The 26,416-nt window shown below is 35.8% G+C and overlaps 1 protein-coding gene across 2 annotated transcripts in view; it reads right to left on the reverse strand.

The window, feature by feature from the left end:
* NAV3 (neuron navigator 3) overlaps nt 1-26,045 on the reverse strand; it is a 417,901-nt gene extending 391,856 nt beyond the window's left edge. The window contains exons 1-2 of one of the 2 annotated variants that reach the window (XM_032999780.2): nt 25,605-26,045; nt 21,252-21,655 (exon numbers count right to left, since the gene is read on the reverse strand). In XM_032999780.2, the coding sequence (XP_032855671.1) occupies nt 21,252-21,323 (72 nt within the window). In that variant the 5' untranslated portion in view covers nt 21,324-21,655; nt 25,605-26,045. Of the gene's footprint in view, nt 1-21,251; nt 21,778-25,604 lie in introns of those variants that run through there. The other variant, XM_042792193.1, reaches the window with a different exon arrangement.
* Nucleotides 26,046-26,416: the final 371 nt, after the last annotated feature.

Genomic DNA, 26,416 nt, shown 5'->3' on the forward strand with positions numbered 1-26,416 from the left:
TATAGCTTTCTTATAAACATCTTAGCTAATGCTATCCTTTTTATTCACTATCAGAGGTGATAAAATCTGCAGGGAGTCCTCCTCCTGGGTCTGTTATGGCTACTCATACAAAAGCATGGCCAGAACTATTTTGGAGGCAGACCTCTGTTGGGTAGGAGAAATTGTCCAGTTACGTCTAGTACAGAGTAAGATAAATTACAGGTGTTTTAGTACATGGGATCCTCTGTCCTCATTCCATCACAGAAACAGTCAGAGGAGCATCACAGATGTTATGATTTGTACCAGTACAGTCTTTCACCACATGACTTGAGGCAGTAGGAGACAGTCTGACAACCTCGTAACAGCCCAGGATGCTCCTGCTATTTACAGTGGCTCATGGACGTTAAACAGTAATGATCCTGAACATCTCTAATCCTATTTGCATGTCTATTAAAATACAATAAGCTGTCAGAATGGCATAATTCTGGAGTCTTATCTTATCATATTTATGAATTTTATGAGTACATTGTGAATAGGCCTAATGTGATACGCCTGTATGAATTTCCTACTGTATCAGCTACCTGCATGAAAACCATAAAAAAAAAAAAAAAAAATCAAGAGCACAATAGCAGTAATGCATAAGCAAATTGAGTCATTCTCCTTCAGTGCCTCCCAAATGTCTCTTTTCCTGTCAGTTCTTGTTCTTTATATGCATTTATTTATTTTTCAGTTCTGATGATAGAATTGTTTCCAAAGAGTACATTTAAATTAAATCTGAAAACTTGTACTGTATTAGGCACACCCAGCACTACCAGTGGAAGCACAGTTATGCTGAAAGACATTGTCTTCTATATCTTACTGCAATATTAAAGAAAGAAATATTACACAGATTTACATATGCACACACATACATGTATATATACACTGATAACAGAATAAGACAACAAATGGTTATCACAAACCTGCTAATGCTCAATTGGTATCCTTATTATAATTTTAAATTAATTATTTGGCCAGTACTATAGCAATTACTGTATTTACAAGGCATTTTTAAATCTATAAATTTATTTTCTAGAAAGATTAATATTTATATAGCTGAAATTTTAATCTCTATTTTGTGTTTATCTCATTTTTAGTAAAGTTTAAAACATTAGATCAGAAAGGTTATCGGCAAAAACAAAAAGCAGAAAGACAATCTGATTTTTTCATTGAGACTCCAGCCACACATAAATAGATTAGGAGTATGGCAAAGAGATTGTTAAAATCATATCTTTGTTAGAAAAAGACATTCCAGATTAATGCTCATTGAAAATAGAGATGAGTTTCAAATATAGTACAAAGCATGGAAAATTGAAAATTGATAGTTAAATTAATTTAATGAAGAACAATTTTGACTGTAGCTATCAAGCCCCAGGGAAAACAATAAACTGAGAACATAAAACTCTACTAAATTGAAAGACTGAATTTTGTGGAGAAAGATGAAAAGAATATCTCTAGCTTAAAAATACCAAGTAAACTTTTGCTTTGAATGCATGGAATCCACTCCCACTGCTATTTCATAAATTCAACTGGATCAGAAACAAATCCTATAGTTGAGTATGCATACATATCGATACCCTGGTTCTTTTGCTAAAAGGTCAAAAACACTATTCTAAGTGCTAGAAGCCTAAACTAGAAGGGTGTTTAAACCTTTCATTTCCTTTTTATTCTCTCCTTTCTTGGGATGGGAGTTGGGGGAACTACAAAAAGTACATATATTTTAATTCAGTAACCATTTAGATAAATGATAATAAGAATGTATGTACATATGTATGTATAAGGATTGCTTGACTGGGGAGTAGGGGAGGGGGAGAAAACAACATTAAAAACATAGAACCTCCCCTAAGACATTTTGGACTTCTCCCATGATATCCACATTAAATGGACTTTGGGGGAAAAAGTTTTACACTCTATTTTGAAATTGAAAATGAAACATTTTTTTGTTTTAGTTTGTGTAACACCAACTGCAGGAAATAACTTCTGCAGATCAAATTTTACTCTGTGGCATATGCATGACTTAAAGACCTTTTACATTTTGACTTCAGCTGTTCTCAGACAACAGGCTCTTATCTTTCAGTGCAATAGCACAGATTTAGCTAAAGGCAAAGTATTCGCAAAGCAATATCAACAATTCTAGAAAGTACATTTATTTAAGAGCTAGGGTATAATAATCCTCAAGCCAAAACATTAAAGATGGTTTCATTTGTATTTGTACAATCAGAAGTAATCACAAAAAACATATGGCAACAAAGATGCAGACACTTGCAAACAAGGGTAATAGTGGTGCCTCTGTCTTCTGTTATCAAGGCAGATGCTCTTACAAAAAGTTGACCACTCACATTGTACTGTGATCTAACCTACAGAAGCTTTTTTTCATTCTCATCAGTGCTGACCTCTTCCAAATTCAACTTCACATGATTTGTTATTCAACGTTGTAACTTTCTCTGCCAGCCTTCATAACACTGAGAAAACATGGTAAGGGTGACGTAAGAAACATTTACCAACAGAATTTGCTATGTGAGTCCCAAGCCACCAAAATGCTTCCTTAAAGGAAATGAAATTGAATTATGGCTTCTGAGACTATATGGTCCATAAACAAATTACAGGAGGAATAAGAAACCTTCATTAGAAACACCTACAAGATAATAATATAACTGATGTCACGGTGATTCTCTCTTGCTATATAGAGACTCTTATGCTGAGAACACATAACAACACTGCTACGTTTTCCTATTAATTGTAAAAAAAAAAATATATTCTTCACTGTAATTTCTTGAAAATATTCTATATGTGCTTTTAATCCAGGAATCATCTGCCTTCAAACATCAGAGCCTTCAAACACCTTATTCATGCAGAGAGAAGTTCATTAAACTTTTTGATATTCTAGCAGATATCATTTTAATCATGGCCAAATGTCATAAGAATACAGGACAGCCATCAAACCTCAGCTTATACTCTAGCAGATAAATGAAAAGGTCCTTTTCAGTAGATTCAAACATATTGTCTCTTCATAATATCTGAAAGATTTCCTTCCCTCCTCCCCTCCTTGTTAGCTCAAGCAACTTATGGTTACTGGTTACAAAGTCAGTAATGCCTAAAGTCCCCTGGATTTTCATTTCTCAAATTCCAACTACAACCACCCCTTTACAACATGACAGAGACAATCCATGCATTAAAAAAAATTACAACGATACTGAGGAATCACGGATATTAATTATAACTTCCCAATCTGCTCATATATATTTTGGCCTGGTACACTGTTTTCAGTGCAGAATTATTTTCTCTGTATAATTTTCTATGGTGACAAGCAATATGTAGTCTAGCTTTAGACTGGGTCTACTAGATATTACTGTAACATGAACACTGCTGGAGTAATGCAAAAAAATCAAAAAAGATAGTTCAAGACTTTGTGTATTACCATTTTATCCTTCAAAAATCTATTCCTGTATAATCATCACCACCTATCCTCACTTAAATCAGTGAAAAAGAAGAGAAAAAATATTTTTATGGCATCTTAGCATTAATTAACAGTACTACAGTTAAACATGAAAGGCATCATGTGTAATTTAAATAAATATCCTCTAAGGACATTTATTTATTTGGAAACAACAAAATTTATTCTGTGATTGAAAGGGTTAATGTTGAAGGGTCACATGAGATGCTATCAAATATTTGTGCAACATAAAAACAAAAACCAGGAGCTAAGGAATTGGGTTTTGTTTAAAAAAGGAAAACAAGAAAAAGAACATTAACCAACACTTTCATTAAGCTACTTGTATTTATTTACAAAACAAAGCAGAGGAAATGACAAAAACATTGAGGCAAGCTTTTGGAATAGCCTCAGTAAAAGTTATTCTGTCAAGAACAAGTCTTGAGCATGGCATCTTATCTTCCCCAGAGAAAGCTGACATTTCTACCACATTACTTCGACCAAGTCTCTAAAAGTAGAGTTATACATGCATTAATGAACACAAAATTATGTAATTCTGCAACATTCTAAATCAATGACATAATTTTAATTGTCAAATTATTCTACACTAAAAATATGCTACAACATACATATCCAGTTTATGGTTAGACTGAGCCTTCAATTATCACATTTTATTAGGAACATTTACAAGCATATGTATCTATATATAATGGGTGTATGTGTAATTACAAGTAAAAAGAATATGGCTGGTATTACAGAGTTCTTAAAGTAGACTAGCTGGTCAAAAGTATGCTGCTTAGCTTTGTCTGGGCTGCAAATTTTTTAATTCAACCTATGATTTATAGGGACTTCCTGGCCCTGACCATAACTCCAAAGAGCTTCCTGAATATAAATTACTATGAAATAACAATAATTCTAGTAATTACTTATTCTTGCTCAGGGCAGCTGCTGTCCAGGCCAAGCAAAAGACAGGTATTTGTATGTGGTATGCAAACATCCAGCAGGTTCCTACCTGCAAAATGACAGCACTAAAATAGATGGATCTGTGTTATAATGAATGAGCCTGATCCATCTGTATTCTCTTAGCAGCATTTATAAAAACAAAACAATAAAAAAAAAATCAAAAGCATATTTTCTAAACCTTAATATAACTAATCTACAAGTGAAAGACAAGGTTGAAATCCTAGTTTAACCAAGCACTGCATAAACATGGCAAGAAAGGGAAGCCATTGCAACTTCATACTATGGTGATAAAGTGAGGGGGGGGCGGGTCTAGAGGAAAAAGGAAAAATTAAAAACAGAGAAAGGGAACAGAGTGCAGTAACGAAAAGGGTCTAATACTCCTGAGATGAGCAACAGTCAGCTGAACATTTGACAAGCTTAGGTCACAACTGTGCTCATAATTACAGCAATTTCAAGGAGTTTGTGCTGTGGTGGGAAAATACAAGCACTACTGGTTTTCCCCATTTTGTCAGTGTCCTCAGTCACACAAGGTACCGCACTGCACAAACTCAGAGGTACTACTCTTACCCCTATTATTCCAAGTTTTCATTCATCCATTCCTTGATTCTGTGCACAGAAAATATATTTCTCTCCCCATTACATATCACTCCCTATCCTCTGTAAAGGGCAAACCTTTTGTCAAATCTAATCATCAAAGTACTGAACAATGGGGATACTGGATACCAAATAATGTAAGACAATATCATCATTACAGGTTAAAATTAGTACTACAAGACCATTTATAGGCATCTATTATTCAAAAAAAAAAAAAAAAGCAAACTGCAAGGAAAGGCAAGTATCCATTGCCTCTTAATACAGCATACTTCCTTTTCACAATCCAGTCTTCTGAAGAGTTTACTGAAACTGGATGATCAATCACCTCTTTGTGCCAAGAATATAAAAAAAGGTAAAAGCTCATTTGAAAATTTCAGCTTGTATATAAGGACATGAAATGCATGTTAAATTACAGTTTTTCTAGATTTTAATTTAAGGAAGACAATCTATTATTTTTCCCCTGATAATCTACAGCTTGGTTTCCTTTTCAGTAGCCTTTAGAACCACACTGTCTGAAAAGTCTAATTGAATCCTCAATAGAGTCAATCTCATGAAACTGTAGAACAAATATACTCACTTCTACATTTATTTCCATATGAATGGAAATCTGGAAACTTGCAACTCACAAAAAACAGTGAACTATGTGAAAGTAGAAAAAAATAACCTAATATTTGCACATATATGAAATTTCCAGAAAATTTAATATGCCAGTGTGTTTTTATGCAGAGTAATCTACGGCACCAAAGCTCTGAGGTGTACTACAGCTGGGTTTTCAAATCTAGAATGTAATGCATGTGCATGTGAAAAATAAGGCAGCAGATGATACTATATTGGTGACATGAACTGTTTCAAGGTAATTTCAATACTACTCATAAGCTAAGTTTCTTCTCTGCTAAAAGCTGATAATTTTATTAAAAGGTAACAAACATGATATAAAACAAGCACGGCAATTTAAGCATCACAGAGTGGGAACCAAATAAAAATACTGTAAAAATAAAATTCTATATGATATTGAGAAAATTAGGAATTATTATAGTTGTCTCTGAGGACACAAACCTCATTATGCTGCCCTGAACTTCACATAAGCAGTTTTCCAACTGTCTTTCAACACAAATTCTAAAAACAAATAAAAACATAATCTGCATAATTTTCTTTTCCACCTTCCTCATCTTCCACCTAATAGGTGAGTTACCTTTGACTATGAAAAAAAGTATGGGGTTTATAAGAGGAGGAATGACTGGAAAAGCTGCTCCTCCTCTATCTTGCAGTCACCTACGCTCTCCTCCATAAGATGACTTTAGTCACTATCACCAGGAGGTAGGGACAGATATGTGGGCTGTGGGGTAACCCCTGAATGGGGCACCTCAGAACCTGTGTACCTCACAAGCAGTCTCTTCCCCCAGCTCACAGCATTCGGAAGAACATTCCTAACACCTGCACCTACGTCAACACCTTCAGTTTAACTGGTAGGCCTTCTTGTGTACCGGGTTAGGTTGGGTGCACTGCGGGTGAAAGCAGTACAGTCTATCTTTAAAGCATGAGCTGGGAATCTCTGAAAACATAACAGCCAGTGGATCTGGAGAAATCTGTCCAATATCCAGAAGCAAAGTGACTGTATGAGAAGTAATGCTTAATTAAAATCCAAATACAGTCTGTGTCCTAAGTACCAGCTCAGCTTGTGTTTTCTGGCCCTTCTGTTAAATAAATCTAAAACAAAGCCACATTCAACGAAGAATTTTAAGGGACATTTTTATTGTTTTCTCCAAAAGAGTAAGTAAGTGTTTGATCCAAATGTTATTAGAGGTAATTGAATCAATTCAATCCTCATCTGACGAGTCAGTCTCATTCAGGGGCCTCATTCAAGCAAAATGTGATTTGAAAGACCTTCAGTCTTTAAAACCAATCTGTAATGTTGCCTTAAAAACAAAGCCATGAAGGAACCCTCTTTGTAGTATTTTGATGTTTGGGAGTTTTTTATTCATTAAGACTATTTTTCACTCAAGTCAACTAATGCTTTCTGAAAGGTGACATAAACGAGTGTGGACACCAATGGGCCTGCAGTGGCTTTAGCAAATTGACATGGATTTGTCTGGAAAACTGATTTTATGCTGTTCACAATAAGGTCAACTGCTACAGATATTTTTAAAATTAACTTCTTGAATGTGATCTCAGGGTCCAATTTTTGTCACAATCTGCACGCACACACACAAACGAATATACATATATTGGAAGATAATGTTGATTGTAATTCTCACTTGCTGTGAATAGCCACATTTCTATCTTTTTTAATTAAAAAAAAAAAAAATAAAAAAGAAGACACCAACATTCATTGGTTTTTGCTTTAAAATTTTAGTAAAGACTTTTTGCAAAAAGATGTTACATCAAAAATTGAAAAGCTCTATGGAAAGTCTGCCAAAAATCACTGGAAAGATTCCCACTGTTATCTAAGAGGGCTGGGTAATTACACCTTTAGAGTATAACTGTTAAGTATTTTAGTGTAAATCTAAACACAACCTTAACCATGAGATTTCCACCAATACTACACCTCTTAAAAAAAAACATGCACAGCTACTGATTTGATTTTGAGAACTGGTTCATAGCATAATTTACTAGAAAAACCCCACGATGTTACAATCACTCATGGCACATGCCTGAAGCATTTACCAGGACGCATTTGCAGATACAACACCAGGATAGTCAGAGCATCTTACAAATATAACAAATGCTTCCATGTCTCTTCAATCACCATACATGGCATTAAAGGCTAAAAATTTAAACATAATTAAAAACCCATGAAGAAATAAATATTCAAGTCTAACAAGATTTTTTGCTATGGAGAACTCACAACCCTTTATTCTTTTTCTCTATTTGAGCACTCCTGATTCAAGTAACGTACTTCTAGGAATATGTGTCCATAGCATTCCTAAATATATGTTTCACTAAAGAAAGAAGGAAAAAATAGAGTTCAGCATACTCAGAATACATTGTCTTAACCAGTATCTCATGATAGTGAGAAACAAGTACTTTTGAAAAATATTAAACATCACTAACGGATTCATTTTTCACCCTTAATGAAGTTCCAGTTGTTGTTTTATTAAGAAAAATCCTACTAAGAAAGAGAGCAAAAAAAGTTACAAAATAAACAATTATATAGCATACACATTCTGATTCCCACACAGTAGTCTCTCTGGTTTCCCCGGGCAGCTGTCAGAGCAAACAACCTCAGTCACAGAAACCTCTTTTACAGGGGAGGAAAATAAAAATTAAGATCAGCACTCCCTCAAACGTACATTCCACAGTTTCTCTTATCTCTGAAATTCTATTGTTACTCAGGCAAGTAACACAGACTGAGCTGCAAATTTAACAATTTAAAAACTGGAAGACCTTACCTTGGTAAAAAATTAATTCCTGAAGAACACAACTTCTAGTCTGTTATGCCAGCTGTTCTGTTAACAAATGACAACTCCGCCTTTCTTTCTAGCTGTGTCATAAACAGACATATCAAGATAACATAAGATTTTTGGCAGATCAAATTTACATTAGCCACAATTAGACACACATTGTGGAGGAACGACTTTGCTTTAATAATTTGATCACCATACAAAGGTAAGTAAAGGGCAAGAAAAAGACTAACCACTGTTAAGGGTATTTCACATCTCTTTTTATGCTTAATATTTTTCTTATATCAATCCTAGACAAAAGTGAAAAAAACACACTAGGGGAGAGGAGGAGAGCGCAAAACAGAAGACATTCAATATTTCTGCTTATGATGGGCTAAAATCAACTCTGAGAACTCCATAATAACTCTTTGGCACTTCTGAATTACAGATCTACTTAGGAATTTTGCTCTTGGGAACATCTTTGTTTATAACGTTTACATACCATTTAGCTCATTACTGTTGAGCATGGGTTAGCATGGAATATTGAAGTCTTTTATGGCAAGAGATGTAAATTAAATTTTGATGTAACGTTAACTCCTAGCAGACAGTTTTCACACATAAGTGTTGTTTTTATGCATCATTTCCTTATTTTTATACGTATGGCAATTCTGCAAATCAGCTTCCATTACTGGTACATTTTTTAAGAAGAGAGCTCCTTTGGATTTTGGGTCAGAAAGCTCATTTTAGACCAGAACTGATGCTACTCCAGAGCACATTGTAATCAGCTCCATCTGTTCTCAGAAAAGAACAAAATCCCAACTATCTAAAGTGACATAAGAAAACATTCAGAAAATTCTGGGTTTTTTCTTCTATTATCTCTTTCTTCCATCTCTCAGACTGATCCATTTGCTCCTTTCGCAATGATTTCTTTAAACGACCATTTGGAAATATATAGAAAGACTAAGTAGCATTGTAAGAGGTAGTCACGTGGCAGCTCACAGAGACAAGTGCCATCTACCACCCAAACGGAACTTATTAAGAACATATTCCCCTGTCTAATGCACAGCCAAATGGGCTGCTGCAGTTCTGAGAGCATGTTTAGATGACTATGGCAGAGAAAAATCAGGAAAATAGGAGAAAATATAGATACAGTGCCGTAACAGCTAAGACACTAAGTTTTTGGTGAGTGTGACAAAGGAAAAAGGCTGCGTATTCTTTCCTTTGTATACACAAAACTCTCCCTCCTCTCTCACACAGTACAACTGAGTTCCTAAGTGATGGTTGGTTTTATATAGAAGATCATATACTGCCAAGAAAAAGGCATATTCCACTCTTAGGGACTAAAAACAAGAGTAGCATCAAGAAAAATGACTAGCAAACTGTAAGGACTTTAAGCCAGACAGTCTTTTTTAACTCTCTTCCTAACAGTGACAGCACAACTGTATCCTGATTCATGACTCTGACTCGTCTCCTCCGACATAATGTAAATAAATACGCATGAGTGCAGTGTATTTATTTTAGACACTAGGCAAATATATTTGACCTTCAATCTGAGGATCTTAATGCTCTGAGAGAAATCAGTGATCAATGATTCAGAAGATCTTTTAATTTTACAGATGGATAAAACTGAGTTTAAGCAGCTTCCCTGAGGGTACAAAGAAAATTGACAATACCAGAAGAGAAACAGCTCTTTAGCATTTCTGCCTCAACCTTTACTTTCATCATTCTTCCTAAAACTGACACAGCAGCAACTGTAATATAACAACAGGCATATTTATATTATTAATAAGCTATTGTATAGCACTTATAGATACAGAAGGTGTTTCAAAAAGCAGTAATTGTTCTACTCTGAATACGGAGTGGGTTCAAGCAAACTAAATAACAAACCTCCAGAATTTTGGCTTTAAAAATAATCTGCTACCTCAACAGCATTAAAAATTAGAGGTGCCTAAGGTAGTTTCTGTTTAAGTAGTCAACATATTATAAATAAATAAATAAATATCACCAGCGAGAAGTCACGATGTACCTCAATTACTACACGAGGTAAGGAGGAAATATCTTCAAGATTTCAGACCATATTTTGTAGTAACCATAACTAAAAGCTGGTTTTCAATGATGCCCAGCATTGAGGGTCGCATTTATCACTGCTTTATGGATACTTGCTCGCATTCTAGAGGTTATGTTGTTGAATCACTGTGCGTCTGTGTATTGTAGTCCCCTTTGGTTCTCATTTATGATGCCAACAATAAATCCAAAGTCACCTGACCTCCACAGTCGAGCCAAAAAGAACACCTGCTGGAAATTATCCCTTCCAAATGACAAATTACAGACTCAGTGTTTACATCAGGCCACTGGGAAAAAAAAAAAAAATATTGGCAGCTTCCCCCTAGTCTTTTTTTATTGGTACAATATCTCTACCATACTTATGAATAACTACACCCTCTGTGAAGGACTTAACATGCAACTTATTACCGGCATCAATTTAGGGCCTCAGATAAAGAGAGATGTTTTCTCCCCCTGCTCCATGTCAGTCAGATGACACAGGGACTGATAGTGTTTTAAGGCTGTCTCTTCTATTGAGAACTAAGAGCAACTGTCAGGTTTCTGACTGAGCTGGAGACACTGACAGGCTCTACAGGAGATAACAAGTGAACATACAAATTTCTCACCAACTACTTTTAAGAAAATCAGATTTTTGAAGAAAAAAACATTCCCAATTTAAACAAAATAAAACTTTAAGTGGCATAATTACTTCTATTATTCTTTTAAAAGACTTAAGGGCCCTAGTTACAGACAGATGACTCCTGTTCTAAGCACCTCACACACACTCATACACAGATACAGGGTACCAAAAGACCCCGAGCTAAAGATACTATTTTCCAGAAAAATCAATAAACAATTGGAATATGGAGAAAAAAAAAACATTTTAACATATGGTTACACTAGCTATTGTCTTATGCATCACTGTCCTTATTACATGTTTATATGCAAGCACCCACTCAAAATACTTGTACACACAAATATATGTATAGATATGCATATTCACACACACAATTATCTGCATGTTTGCATATTCACATGTACTGGGAAAAAAAGAAAGATAAGCCAAGCTAATTTGAGCAAGGGATGAGGAAAATGAAAACAAGCATATAGAGGGCAACAAACATGCGTCAAGGGTAGAAGAAACATGACAGGTAAGGAAAATACACCTGACAGAGAAAGGAGAAAACAACAAAAAGAAAGGAGTAGCAGACCAAAAAAAAAAAAAAAAAAAATCAAGAGCCCAACTATTAAAGACAGCCTGCTGACTTGAATTTCAACTACAGGTTTATTTTTCCTTCAAGAAGAATAAACATTAAGCTGAAACAGCTGCTTTGCTACATACTTTCAGATAAAGCCCTGGATGTCAGGGGCTGTCCCTTTCCCCAACAAAACCCACATTTAGTCACTCAAATAAAAGTGCCATTAAGGGAAATTTCTGTACCTGATATTGACAATTCGAGAAGACATCAAGGACTTCTAATATTAAAAAATATATGGATTTTGCATATATCAGTGTCTACTGAGATACAATTTTATTGCACCTTAACAGCCTAGAAAAAGAAAACAGATTACAACATTCTAACATTCACTTTATTAACACTAGAGTACCCTAAAGTCTAAAAAACCCCAAACCAACAAAACAAATACCCCCTCAAAAAAACAAAACAAAACATAAACACCAAAATCAATGAACGAAACCACAAAAAAACAAAGCTGTGAAATAGAGAAAACATATTGGCATTAAACTCAGCAGCTCTATTAAATTTTTCTTCTGTTCTAGCCAAGAAGCTTTGCTAATTCACCTGCAGTAAACATACAGAATAACTATGTTAGTTTGTATATATACACATACTTATATTCAAATCAAAACGGATATTCATGTGCTTGCCGGTAACCAACTGTGAAAGAAAGGAAGTTTGCACTAAAAAGAAAATGATAACCATTTCCAGAGTTCTTCCCTGCCTTTACATTCTTTGGTACTTGAGCTCTCAAGAAAAGCTAATACCAGTACCTAGGCATTCAAGAATAAAAATGAACCATCTCCCAGCAGTACTCTTTTATTGGAATGCAGCATGAATGCACCCTGACACTTCAGTTTAAGGTGTAACAAAGCATAGTCTTCCATTCTGGTAAAATACCCAGACTCCAAAGACTTACATTCAAGGGCTGACTGCATTATGAAACTAATATGACAAACTAATGCAACCTCAGCAGTATACCTTGACTCTAATTCTACAGGTTTTGAGGTTTTTTTCCACATGCATTTCCTCTAGTAAGTATACAAAAATCCTAGAAAACTCATTTACAGAAGCTGGGCTTTAAACTTTCCTGTGCATAATTTCTGCATTTGTACCAAGCTTTGTCAACCCTTTCTCATTCTCTCTATTCAGAGTGCATATTTGCATATTGTATCGAGGAAAACAAGATCTGCTCTAATTTGGGGCTATTAATTGTTGTTGGTAATCAGTCAATGATTCCACCAGATGTTTCTTTTCAGAAGCTAAAAGCCACAATACCAGACAGAGTTGTCCTCTCATACACTGCTTAAGGCTAGACCTATCTCAAATGAATTTAAAAGGTTGTTAACCCTGCTTTATAAGCAGGCATGCAGTACAGTCTCACAAGAGACTTCTTGCTTTAGCATATACAAAATGCAGTCTTAAAAAAATCTTTATATCCCTCCCGCAAAGGCACACTGCAGTACAGTCCCTCACTGGTTTATTTCTTCTGATACGACAGCAGCAGCAGCAGATGCTTCTCCTTCCAATTTCAACTATTAAGAGTTCCAGGGGAATTACAGATGCAAATAGGACTTCCATCCACAACACATGGATTCAACAGCACCTGTAATACTTTACTTGTACAGCAAGATAATTGAGGAGATGCAGAGTCCTTGACCTGAGTTTAGGATACAGTTAAAATCTCACGACAACAATACAGAATGATTTAGAGAAACTAGCCCAACACAAATGCAATAAAAACAGCAACAAAGTCTTCCCAACTACTTCAGAAGCACAGCAGTGCATTTCACTTAGCATGAAAGTAGAATTATCAAAGCAAAAAAAATGTGTCTTTAGTTATATCTGTATCAAAACTGCTCTAATCATGTTTTAGTCTTTCAGACCATAAATTTTAGACTGGAACTGGTGTAAGCAGGGGGTTCAGATTATTTTTACTTACCTTTCCCAACATTTTGACAGTATTCCTGGCTATACATTTTTTGGTCTTTGTTGTACACAGCCTGTTCAGAATAGAGAAAAATCCCATTTTCAAGGGAAAGCGAGACGAGAAAATAGGTATTTACCCTGAATGCAGATTTTGATACAGCACTATCTAGGGAAGCGAGACGAGAAAATAGGTATTTACCCTGAATGCAGATTTTGATACAGCACTATCTATAGGATTTAAAGAAAAGTCAGTAATCAAGACAGTTGACCTCTAATGCACTCATTATGGGACCATCCCTATTTCAAAGATCAGACTTCAAACTGTAAAACCCTTGAAAAGCTTTACTGAAGATATCAACCTGCATGAAGTTGGATGATAAAAATCCCAAAACAATGTCACAGTGCAAGATCACCTAGAAGCCTCTGTTCAGATTCTCCACAGTACAGTGCACTGTGCAACTGCTTCTCAAGCTTGTGCTCCTTCTTAGAAGGGAAAAGACAGGCCATGGTTGCATACTATTTCATGAGCCCAACCCTCTCCTAATCTGCATTTCACCCTCAAAGTACAGCAGATTTTCCCTGATGACAATTTCAAGACAAAAGCAGATAAACAAATATTATTCTGCAACCCTTTTTAAAAATTTTAACAGAGAAGGAAAATACTAAATAACAATTACAGTGATTTCCTTATTTTGCAATGCCACTGCAGAGAAACAACAATGAAAGCCATGTGATTTTATTTACCAGTTTAGCTATTTATCATCACTTAAATTTTTCTTTCTCCTGAGGCTAACAAGAATTTTCTTTGAAAAAGCTAGAAGCAGCAGCAGTCAAAACGCTGGATTTATGGTAGAAAGCCTCTAGCCGTCTTTTCTTTTATACCTGACAAATAAAAACCTTATGGCTAGTTTCTAACCATCAAGGTGTCCTAGAGCAAACTGTGTAATCATGAGATATTGCCTCCATTTCACTGTTTTCTACTTCTTTGCCACTGTATCTTATCCCAAGTTAGATAAGGCCATTTGAGACAAGATGCTTAAATCTAGCTTTGCATATGTACTAATAGCAATATAATTGGTAGAAATGAGAAACTGTGTTTTAATAGTAAGTGAAGACCAAGGCCAGTAAGTAATATAAGTAATAGTATTACTACTTTTTTTTTTTTTTTTTTGGGGGTGGGTGGGGAGGAGAGGGAGACGGAAAGAATAACCAACCCAATTGAAAAGCTGCCTTCTTTCTCTTACTCTACTCTGTAGTATATCCCCAAAATAATGTTGTATGTGTACACACAAAATATTATTCATTTCAGCTATCTGATTACACAAAAATCTGCCAGCACAAGCAACTGCAAAGCAGCTGAGATCCTTCCAAGTAGGCAGCAATAACATCCTTCACAACTTTTACCTGGTATTCTTAAACAAGTTTTATTCCATTATCGGGTATGCATTAACGGCAACAGCTTAAAGATAATATTGAGTTGGAATAAAATCAACCAGCTAAGAAACCAAGACGTACTTCTGAAATATAAGATACAGCTATCCAGTATCTTTTTAAGAAAATAATTAATTAATCGATACTTAATTTCTCAGCTGTTTTGGTGCAGCACAGATTCAAAATACTGCTCTGTAATTGAGACTCTGTTGCAGATCATGACTTTGGGAAGGCAACAGAAAAGAAAAAGAATAAAAAAGAAAAGTGCACTATCATATTTACATCATGGTTCTCTAATAGGAGGAAAGAAATCCCATGAACATGCAGCAGAGGACATGAATTTACGTTATGAACTATTAAACATGAGTTTCTATTTCATAAAATTATATTTAACACCATTTATTTAGCCAGAAAAGACTGGGGTTTGGTCGTTCTTTTTTTTTTTTTTTTTTTTTTTTTTTTTTTGGAACAACTGCACTAGCAGAATGCACAGAACAATTTCAGCAAGTGAAACGAGTCAGGTGGTGGGGCCCCAAGGAGGTTTGACAGAGAGAAAAATAATTCGTCTTTCTCATAAATTTTGAAACAGAAAATTCATGGAGAATGGAGGGAGACAGTTTAAGGGAAAGATGGAGTTAATATATGACAGCTTGATATAGCAAGGAACTTGGAAAGCAATTGCAGTTTTATTCCCACAGCCTGTTTCTTCTTATCGGCTGGGTGGGCTCTTCCTATCTCTGCCTAAATTCAAAAGTACTGAAGAAAAAACAACAGAAATGCAAAAAGAGAACAAACATCTCTCCCTGAGATGATGAGCCCTGAAGAGTCCTCACTATCCCTTTGCCTGGCTATTTTTGGTTAAAACACTGAATATACTTTCCTGAAAAAAAAAAACAAAAAAAAAAAAAAAAAAAAACAAAACCTTGCAGTTGTTGTGAGATAAGGGATAATAGAGAACATTGAGCTTGAGGATTCTCTGACACTTCACTAGATCTTCAGACGTCCAGTTGTTTGCAAAGCATCCCCTGACAGAGACACAGATGGGCAGATGGACAAAAACACATAGAACATACATATATATATAAGTATATATGTGTAGGAGGGACTGGGGTGGGGCATGGAGAGGAAGCTCAGAGCTGCCTTAGAGGGAGAAGTAAAAGCAGGATGGGAGAAATCAACTTTTTTGTTGAGATAACAAAAAACATCATTCAGATTCTAGGTCGGCAAATAAAAGTAGCAACAACCCTGGCATAGACAATATTTAAAGTCATTATTTTTAAAAACAGTCATTGAGTGCCTACAACTTTAGTCATAAAAATGAGAACTGAGACGTGAAAATAGGGAGCACAGACACAGCAGTATGAGCATGCTTGCAAGAACAAATTGTGCTACTGGCCCACCTGCCTCAGTATGATGACACTTGATTTTCCTGAAATGTTCTTCTGTGAGCTGAATATTGACTAAAATGAAGCAGGCAGGGGTGGAGAAAAAGTGTGATGTACATGCTGATTACCCCCATTTCATCTGTCCCTTCTAAACCTTCTCTATTGATTTGATTTTTAAAGGATTGCATGTCAAGATTGAATGATGTTTTTGACAGTAAACTACTATTCTATTCTATCAGGCAAAAACTGACTGATTATTGGACACTCAGTGACTCTCCAAATGGCTACCAGGGAGACCAGCAAAACATCCAACAGTAGACAAGACTTGTTTGGTACTCCTGCTTAATAATTATATTTAATTAATGCCCAATAATAAAGTCTTGACTTCTATTAAAATTCCCTCTCAGTTCAGTGGCTCAACTGTCTATAAAAAGAAAGACTTACAAAGTAATGCAACTTGTTCTGAAAGCAACTGAGATCCTTGTACTTTCTCACATTAAACTTTAAAGTGTATATTTGGGGTAGTTAAGTATTAAAAACTTTCCTTCACTTTCATTTGGTTTGGATCAGCCTGTAAACAGGAGGACCAAGGCCTTTGGTTGAGAGACTTTAAAAGAAAATATGATGAAAAACTATCCCTGTGACTACAGCAAGCATTCTGGGTGTGCAGAACTCCAAGCCATGTGTCCATGGTGTCAGAAGTGCAAAGGTTCCTCTTTTGGAAACTAGCAATTCTGCAAGAATATCATTACTACTCTATTCTGCATGATGGATTTCAAATCTAGGCACACATCCTTTGGCGTGAGTCAGGACAGGGACTCAGTGGGCTTGTCTGAAACACCCTAGACATTGTGGAACAGAAAGTAGTAAATTACTTAGCAGACAAAGCAGATATGTCAAACCTTTAAGGGATGGACTATTATTGTTATGGGGAAGCATTTTGTGCATTACTATAGTTCTGAAACAATTTTATATGTTTACACAGGGTCAAGTACATGAATGATGCTTGAGGATTTTCAACCTCTGTTGTTTGCCTGTGTGTCACCTCACACATGCCTGTATGCCCACGGTGGAGCACACTCTCATGCTCCCACCCCGAGTCTCCAGATGTTAACAAGGCCACAGCTGCATCATCGTTCAAAGGTTTAGATTTGCCTGCCTGCAGGTGTTTTTTGAAGATACCAAATAACCTGAATAGTCTGCCAAGGAAACGGCCACAATGGGACTTCTAATTTTAATGTTTCTCCTTACAAAAATGATGGGAATAGTTGGATATGTATTTTATGGATTTGACTAGCATAAACAATGCATGTGACAGCAGATTACAAATGTTTATGTTGATTTTGAAAACAGAAGGACCCTGCTAAATGATGAAATACAGATAGATAAGTCAGTCTTTTCTAGGCTTTGAAATGTTTTTTTGCAGCAAGTTGCCTACAGAAACCTGTTATTCAAATTGCTAGTTCATAGCACTCTACCATTTACCATGTGCTAGAATCGTGAACCTGCACACCATACTATAAACAGTGATACATGTATTTGCTACTTACTGACATTTATGTCCTAAAGCCTTGAATATTATCATACCTTTAAATAAGAAAATACCGTACACTATGGGAATGGCAAAGCAGATGCAGAAGCACAGCATTTAACCTGAAATCTCTACATGGACAGAGCTGTATGCCTGACTCATCCAACTTGGAGGAAGGAAGGACATGTTTTGGACAGAGACACCATTGGCACACAGTTCTCAAGCAGATAAAGCTGATGGACATTGCAGAACTGTCCATTCCAGCTCATTACCAATTTCCTGAATCTTTGCACCCAGATAGAAAAATTTGTAAAGGGAAGTCCTATGCCTGTTTCCTGTAGAAGGACAAAAGAATTGATTACAGTGACCTTTCTAAAAATCTTTTTCCTCTCTGCATTGCCTTATGTTAGCCTGCCTCCTTTCCCCAACAGTTCAGCCACAGAAATTGGACTACTGCTACCACAGGAATAACAAAAGCTCTCACTTTGTGGCTGAGCCTCATTTTGAACTCAAGAGGGTCAAACACCTGAATATCAGCCCAGAGACACTTGTCTGTCCCACAAACATAAACACTATTGCAAGAAATCAATAAAACTGTCATTACATCTTGCAGCTACAGAAAGTTTAAGGAGCTTGATAGTTCTGCAGTCATAAAAGGAGTATGCACCTATTTAAAACACAGGTAATAACATTTGATAGGTTTTGAGATCAGAACCATATCTTAGTGTCCTACAGACATGATAGTTCATATGCTAACAACATGAAAATTATATAAACATAGTTGTCCAGGTCCAAATCCCGTTCATAGGAAAGTAACTATATAACGTGTATAATATAGCTATGAAAGTATTAGAAAAATCTAATCAGCAATAAACAGTCTGCATTCTTAAAACTACCTGAGAAGTTTTATATCCTTAATTAACACAGAGTTTTTTTCTCCATCTGACTTTTTTTTCTTCCTAAATTCCCCATGCAGAAAACAGTCCAGTGACAATACATTCTTCAGTAACACAACAGTTGAGTCTTCCCACAAGACAATATTTTTCATTAATTTATAGAACATGAGCTATTCAAGAGATTCAGCTTGGCTTCTGCCTGGTCTGATCCAGGAAGAGCACCACCGAGACATCCATGTCAGTCAGTGAGTCAGACAATATTTCCTGAAGTAGTGCATTTTTAATTCACTCATTTCTATCTAACATATTTCAAAATTAGCTTTACAACCAATGCAGCATAAAGAGATAGCCAAATTACTACTACTTCTTGTGTTCCCTATCACTTTTAAAGCCTTAGTTTATTAAAATATTAGCCTTCTATAATGAACTCAATCCTAACGTATCAATTATATTAAATTACTAGTAAGGATCACTGAATGTAATAAAAGCTAACCAGACTTCTGTTTATTATCATCACACTTACTTCTTCAGCATCAACCACACCAGAGGAACAGAGTCTTTTAGCAGCTACAGAGCCTTCCATGGTTGTTGCCTAGTTCTACGGTTGGATAAAATATCCACAGACTGGCTCAAAGAAAACATTTGACCTTGAGGTACCACAGATCCTCTTTGAAACAAACTTTCTCCTCCTAAGCAATCTGAAGAGTTAGTCTCTAGAAGTGAATCTGCAGGTACTAGACATGAAGGGAAAAAAATCCTTTTGAAGTAAGAAGGGGGGCTGGGGGAAGAAGGAACTCGAGCATACTCAATTCCAGATCAGATAATAATGGTTCAGAAAACAGTTCACCGGATGGTGAGATTAATGATAACATTTCTCAACTTTTCATTTGTGCCCCAGAAGGGTGAGAATTATGAGTTGGAGAAAGTCCCATACTTTAAACCAGTTGTCTCCTATCACATATCACTGTCTTTTCCACTACAAAAAAACCCACTCAAGGACTGAATATATTTTAGCAATAATTTCATCGCATGTGTTATCATAGTATATTTCCTGCAATTCTTACACTTTAAAGGGCTACTGGTTGTAACCAAATGACTGAGATTAAACACACACAAATCTCAGAGGAACTAAAACCAAGTATTTGATTTTCTAGGTCTTATAATTGTTTCATTTATGTTGCCCATAAGTTCCCCCAATTTGTATTTTTCCCAAACAAGATCAAAGCTATTTAAAACATTAGCCAGCAGCTTTCATAACAAAATTTGAAAAAAGACTCAATGTAGCAGCGTTTATTATAATAAGCCTGTGTAACGATCAAGTACATAACCTGCACTCTAATACATGATTTGGACATTAACAGCCCCACTGAACCTAAGCAGTAATTCAAAGAGGCCATTAAATCTCATTTTAAGGCCTGTTATGAAGCACACCACAGCCACAGAACACTACACCAGAATGCACTCTCCGTGCTGGCTGTCACTCAGTGTGGAACTTGGATCCCAGGCACAAAAAGTATTACAGTGTTTTGAACTACTAATAAACTCAAGATTTAAAAAACAAAATACAAAAAAAAAAAAAAAAAACCAAAAAAAAAAAAACAGAACAACTACAAAAAAAAAAAAAAAGACAAAAACCGAAAACCAACAAAACCCCCAACAAAACTAAAAAAACAAAACAAAACAAAACTTCAATCAGAAAAAAAAAATCTACTAATGTAACATCAAAAGACCAATAGAGGATGGGAAAATAGAAGACAGACCTAATGATATTCAAAAGAATCAAATTGAAATTTATGAACTAAGCATTAGAAAGATTTCCAGACCATAGTATGAGTAACTAAAAGGAATAAGCTGAGAAGGTAAACCTTTTGTGACAGTCTGTTGCAGAACTGGGATTTCTGAAAGGATTTCCCATATTGTGGAAACATGAATTTACCTGCTTGGACTGCCTTCTGTACTGAACAGTGAAACTTGAACAAGAAGTAGTTATTAGAAAACCAAATTGTACAGAACTACTGGTAGGATACAATGGGAAGAGTCTATCCACACATCCACTGTAAAAGGCAAAGATCCCAAACAATCTCAGGCTGATGTCAGATACTTACTTCAGATCAGCAGCTCTCTGCCATGAATTCAACATTGATAGTGAGTAAAAGTTTTGCCAAACAATTTGCTAGAAAAATTCAGGGAGCTTTTGACACAAAATTACCAGGTAATCAAACAGTATTAGAAAGAAAATTACTAGATGATGAAGAAATTGAGTCCCATATCAGCAGTTCACTCTGCTGCAACAGTGTATGAGTATAGCAGACTATCCTCAAAAGCACATTCATTTCTAGTTTACTAAAAAATCATCAAAGAGTTTGCAAATGGTTCAAACATAATTAAGTATAATTAAAAAAAAAAATCTTACCTTCTTTTGATCTTCTAGCTTATGACTTACTGGATTCCTTCCATGTTTGTTCATCTCTGAAGATAAATCCATCACATTCACTCCTTGCCCTTCAAAATGAAATCGGTTCAGCAATTCGGCAAACTAATCCAAAAAACAGGGGCTACAAACACAGAGACATGGTGTTTTTTCCATCACACACCATCTCTGAACATCAGTGACTTGGAGAAATGACTAAGAAACCCATTGATTGAGCTGAGGAAAACCTTGCAGTTCACTCTTGGGACTTTCCAAATCACCATAGCGTTTTAAAAAGCTGATGCTTAAGAAAAGAAATATTCATCCGCTACTTTTAAATCCAACTGCTATCTGTATCGCTCTTCACAGGTTTCCATTTTACAGAAGGTTACATCCTGAATGTGAACCTGTTGAGGAAAAAAAAAAAAAAAGTCAAGAATAATTTGCAATTTGCTGTCACTATTTATAACTGATTATCTGTCTTCCTCAGATGCGTGTGAGTTGGTTTGTTTATCTGTCTTGGTGGTTTGTTGTTGTGGTAGTGGGTTTGGGGTTTTTTTTGGGGGGGCTGTTTTTTTTGGGGGGGGTTGTTTTTTGGTTTTGTGTTTTTTGGTTTGTTTTTGGTTGTTATTTTTAAAAAGTAACTAATACTACTTTTTGATTTAATACCTGGCAGAATGAATCTATGCATAGTCACACTCATCTCCCTCTATATCACAGTGGGCACACAGAGTATTCACTGAGAACAGCTAATGAATCCATCTACAGACATCAAGGAAAAATTAAGGGAAGCAGAAGAGCAAAGACTATTTGATTAAAGTCAGCATAGATGAAAATTTTTCATCATCATCATATACTTCCTACTTGGTGCCTTCAAAAAGTAATGGCCAGTATAACGCTGACAGGGTCAGACAGGAAAAACAAAACAAAAACAACATCTCCCCCCAAAAGTTCTCTTGAAGGCTGCAAATGGCAGAGAGGAACAAAACAAACTACAAACAAGATTTGTTTGCCAGAAAGTTAAAGTTCTGGTAGGAGCAAGAGAAAGAGCCAGTGTCCCTTCTGTCATTTTTGACAATAAAATCATAGAATATTCATGCCTTCAGTATAATTGAAAGCCATTTGTGTTTAAACTGAATTAACTGAGTAGATGAAGCCCATATGAAAAATAATTTTAATACCATTGCAATTCATTTTAAATGCACAGTGTTTACAACACGCCTTCACTAACATATATAAAACAAGAAATGTGGCTAGATAGTGTACATTCTAGATCATGCAGTCTGTCTCTAATAAAATGACATTGAAAAGGTTATTTTCTCTTAACAAAATAAATAAATCCTCAATTCAGTGAAGTCATTACCAATATTATTATCAGCTTAAACTGTCTTGTTATCAGACTGAAGGTGCAAGTGTTACTTTACTGTAACTGATTTATACTTATGCCAAAAACTTTAAACCTGATGACTGAAGTTTGTTTCCAGAGGAAGAAATCCATATTTAGGCATCTGTGTGTTGCTTGTGTTGTTTTTCTGTTCTTGTTGGTTTTTTGTTTGTTTGTGGGGTTTTTTTGTTTGTCTGTTTGTTGAGGGGTTTTGGGTTGGGTTTTTTTTGTGTTTTTTTTTTTTTGGTTGTTTTTTTTTTTTTTTTTTTTTTGTTGTTGTTGTTTTTTTTTTTAATTCCCCTAGGTGCCTAAACCTGAGGTTCAGAAAGACTGTGAGCTGACAGTCAAGTCTGACAGCTGTTTCTAGGAGGATCTGAACTAACCTTCTGTACATGCAATGGAAGCCACCTATGTTTTTTAATAGAAGATGACACTAGGCTTATGTGATGCCAAACAACTCATACTGCTTAGTTTTTGGCTTTGTTGATGGTATCTTGGATCTCTCCAAGTATTGTGTTTGCATTTTTCATCCAGGACTTCAAGGGAAAACATTCTGTGGTCCATGGAGGGTTCTAATTTTTTGATAACATTGAATTAAAAACAAACAAAAAACCCCTGAGGATGCCTAGTCCCACTGCTAAAATAGCAAGCTTTCTTTTTGTGATCCAGATGTTGGGTGATTCCCACAAGGGTGGGAGCTCAATATCGATATAAAGAAACACTGACAGCACGTTACCCTATGAGATACAATTTCTCCTTCAGACCAAGGAGTGTTCCAAGGAATAAAATTGTAATTATTCTCAAGGCTACAGTGTGATGCACCTATTCCTTATCCAAATTAATCTTCTTGTACATTTGAACACGATATCAACAAAGGATTAATCATTAAATAAGGACGTCTGTTCCAAAGATAACTAGAAGCAAACAAAAGATGTATCTGCCTTGTGAAACCATAGAAATATAAACAATTGTACACAAAGCTACTACATGAGAGAACACATACTCAGACAGAAGCTTGTTTCCCAAACACAGCTTTAGCCTGATACATCTCACCTTAGCATATAACTAATTTTGTTTGTTATTCTAACTTTTGAGAATCATCGCCTCCTGCAAATGACACAGATAAGTATTATATTACAAATACACTCACTAAAGTAGACTCAAATGCTTAGAGACTATCTTTCTATTAATTATTTAGAGCATCCTGGGGAAGTCAGTGAAATAAATAATGAGACTGTAATGCATGTTAACCACCCAGAAAATAGAAGATAGTCATTAAGTCTGCACTGTTAAAAACTTCCATAACTTGGAATTTTTACTGAATTAAGAAGCATAACAGTTTCAGTAGTGTGCTATAACTTCCCAAAGTACACACAGCTTTTGTTGCACCATTTCCACAGAGGCTCAGGTACAGCAGGACAGAGCCAGACATAGCTCTCAAGAATAGACCATTCCCACAACCTCACAGGCATAACCTGATATCCCCCCCATTTGACAGTTTTGGGCATCCACAAAATCCTTAAGTCCATAATGTCAGGATGTAGGAAGATGAAATACGAGGTACTGCTGCAGTGACCAACAACTGAATTTACATTTACAACAATTCTAATGCTCAGATAAGTCAAAACCAAGCTGTTAAAAAACAGCAGATTCCTTGGTTCATGTCTTGGTCAGATATGTAAATTATATTACTCCCCATGCCTGGCAATCATGCTATACTAAGCAGTTAAGCTATTTTGTGGAACTGTATGGTGTTTTCAAGCCAAAGTTGGACAGAACGCAAATAATTTTGTTTGGACTGCCCTCATTACTTCTAACATGCAAAGCACTGGGTGGCAATTCCTGCTTGTTCCATTCAGCACATTGTTCCATGGACTTCAGCTTTTTCAACATGAACAGCTATAATTAAATGCTCTTGGCTGGTTTGTGGGTATTTTGTTTTTCTTTTTTGTTTTTTTTTTTTTTTTTTTGTTGTTGTTGTTGTTTTGTTTTGTTTTTTTGCTTTTTTTTGGGGGGGGGTTGTTTGTTGTTTTGTTTTGGTTTTTTGTTGTTTTTTTTTTTTACAGTAGCATCTGATTTATTCACCATTTTACAGTGATATTTAACATATACACAATCACAGAATAAAATATTCAAATAGTCCTAGAAATCTTAATGATCAAGCACTAAATAACATAGATTTTACTAGGTCATCTACAAATGTAAAAGGCAATATGAATTACAGCTTTTTTTACATTTTTTTTCCCTTAACAGACATATAACAGTCAATCAATAATTATGTCTAATCATTTATAGATACTCATAATAAAACAGTCTGGCAGATTAAGCATTTAGCACTGCAAACTCAAGCCTAAAGAAAGTGAACAAGCTATCCAATCTAGGGGCATCCTTAGACTTTCTTTTTGAACAACACAAGGTGGAAAATATTTTGCAGAAGCATTTCTTTCTGGGGGTTAGTGATTTTCTCCTCTGGAGATGTGCTATGGAAGGTATTCAGGGTGATTAACCTTTTGGTTTAGGAACCTCTGTTACTTGCCTAAATTCAGGTGGACTTAATTCAGGTGAGATGTGACTGAAAACTTTTTGTTTTACTTCACTATGAGCTACAAGTTAGGTTATTCACAGAGTAGTGGGGAATAACCCCAAATTATATTCTGAGAATTAACCAGAACTATCCTTTCTATATTACCCTTATAATCAAAATAGGTAGTTCTTGAAAAGTTTACACTGACAGGATTTTCAGGAAGCAATCAGGATCCTGAGGCTCTCTGAAGGCCTCTTCCACCTTTTTTTTTTTAATTATTTTCCCTTAAGTGTCACATTCACTAAATATTTGGTGGAAGTTAACACAAATATCTGGATGTCACAAATCAACCTGGCTGAGGAGCAGGGTCAGTGAGGGGGAGTTGTAAGCAATTACTGTGTCTTGGTCAGTTTTCATGGTTCTACAAAATAAAAAATTGCTCTACAACCTTCGGAAAAATGTAGATAATGAGGTTCTTTTCCTGGGTTTCCTCCTATTGGCAGCGGCCTTCTGATATAACTCCTTGACTTCATAAGGTGCATTATGATGGCTATCGAGGAGAGGTTGCACATCAACACTTCATGGTGGTAACTGTGGGCAAGGGTGGGTATATAAGGGATACATTAGAGCCCCTACAGATTATTCTCTTTTCCAGTGTCCTATTGTGCCCACATGGACATTCTCAACTTTTACCACACCATTAAAATGACTTTGCAGTGAACTTGAGGCAGGTGCAGGTATGAAATCGTGGCTGTAATTTGTGCTTTTCAATTTCTCGTTTGTGTATAGGATAAGCCTACTGAGCTGCATCCTGGGTGTTATTTGCTGCACTGGTAAGGTTTTTTGGATAAGAGTATGTAAGAGTTATGTTTATATCGAAGCATTTCTGGAAACATTGATACAGAATTTTTTTTCTGAGTGTGCTGATAGGAAAAGCCATAGAAATTTTAGAGGAAAATCATACCAATTTTCAGTATTAATGCTTCATTATCAACACGGAGCTTCTACTTTTCATGCAGCTATAATGGTGAAGCAGAATTTGGGGGCTGGGAAGAATCAGAAATTGATCATAATACTTGTTCACCTCTTTCAAACACCGTAGTGTCTATGCCAGGACCGAAAGCAAGTGTCAGCTGTAATTCTCAGTATACAGCTAAAGCAAATGCAAGATACAAACGAGCAGGGGATGGCAGCATGGCTGAGAGAAGAGGTGGGAGAGTGTCAAGGCCTCATGACCCCCCCTTGAGATGAGCAGTGGGG

This window comes from Tyto alba, unplaced genomic scaffold (assembly GCF_018691265.1).
Source record: "Tyto alba isolate M040663 unplaced genomic scaffold, T.alba_DEE_v4.0 Super-Scaffold_2, whole genome shotgun sequence".
NCBI classification, from domain to species: Eukaryota; Metazoa; Chordata; class Aves; order Strigiformes; family Tytonidae; genus Tyto; species Tyto alba.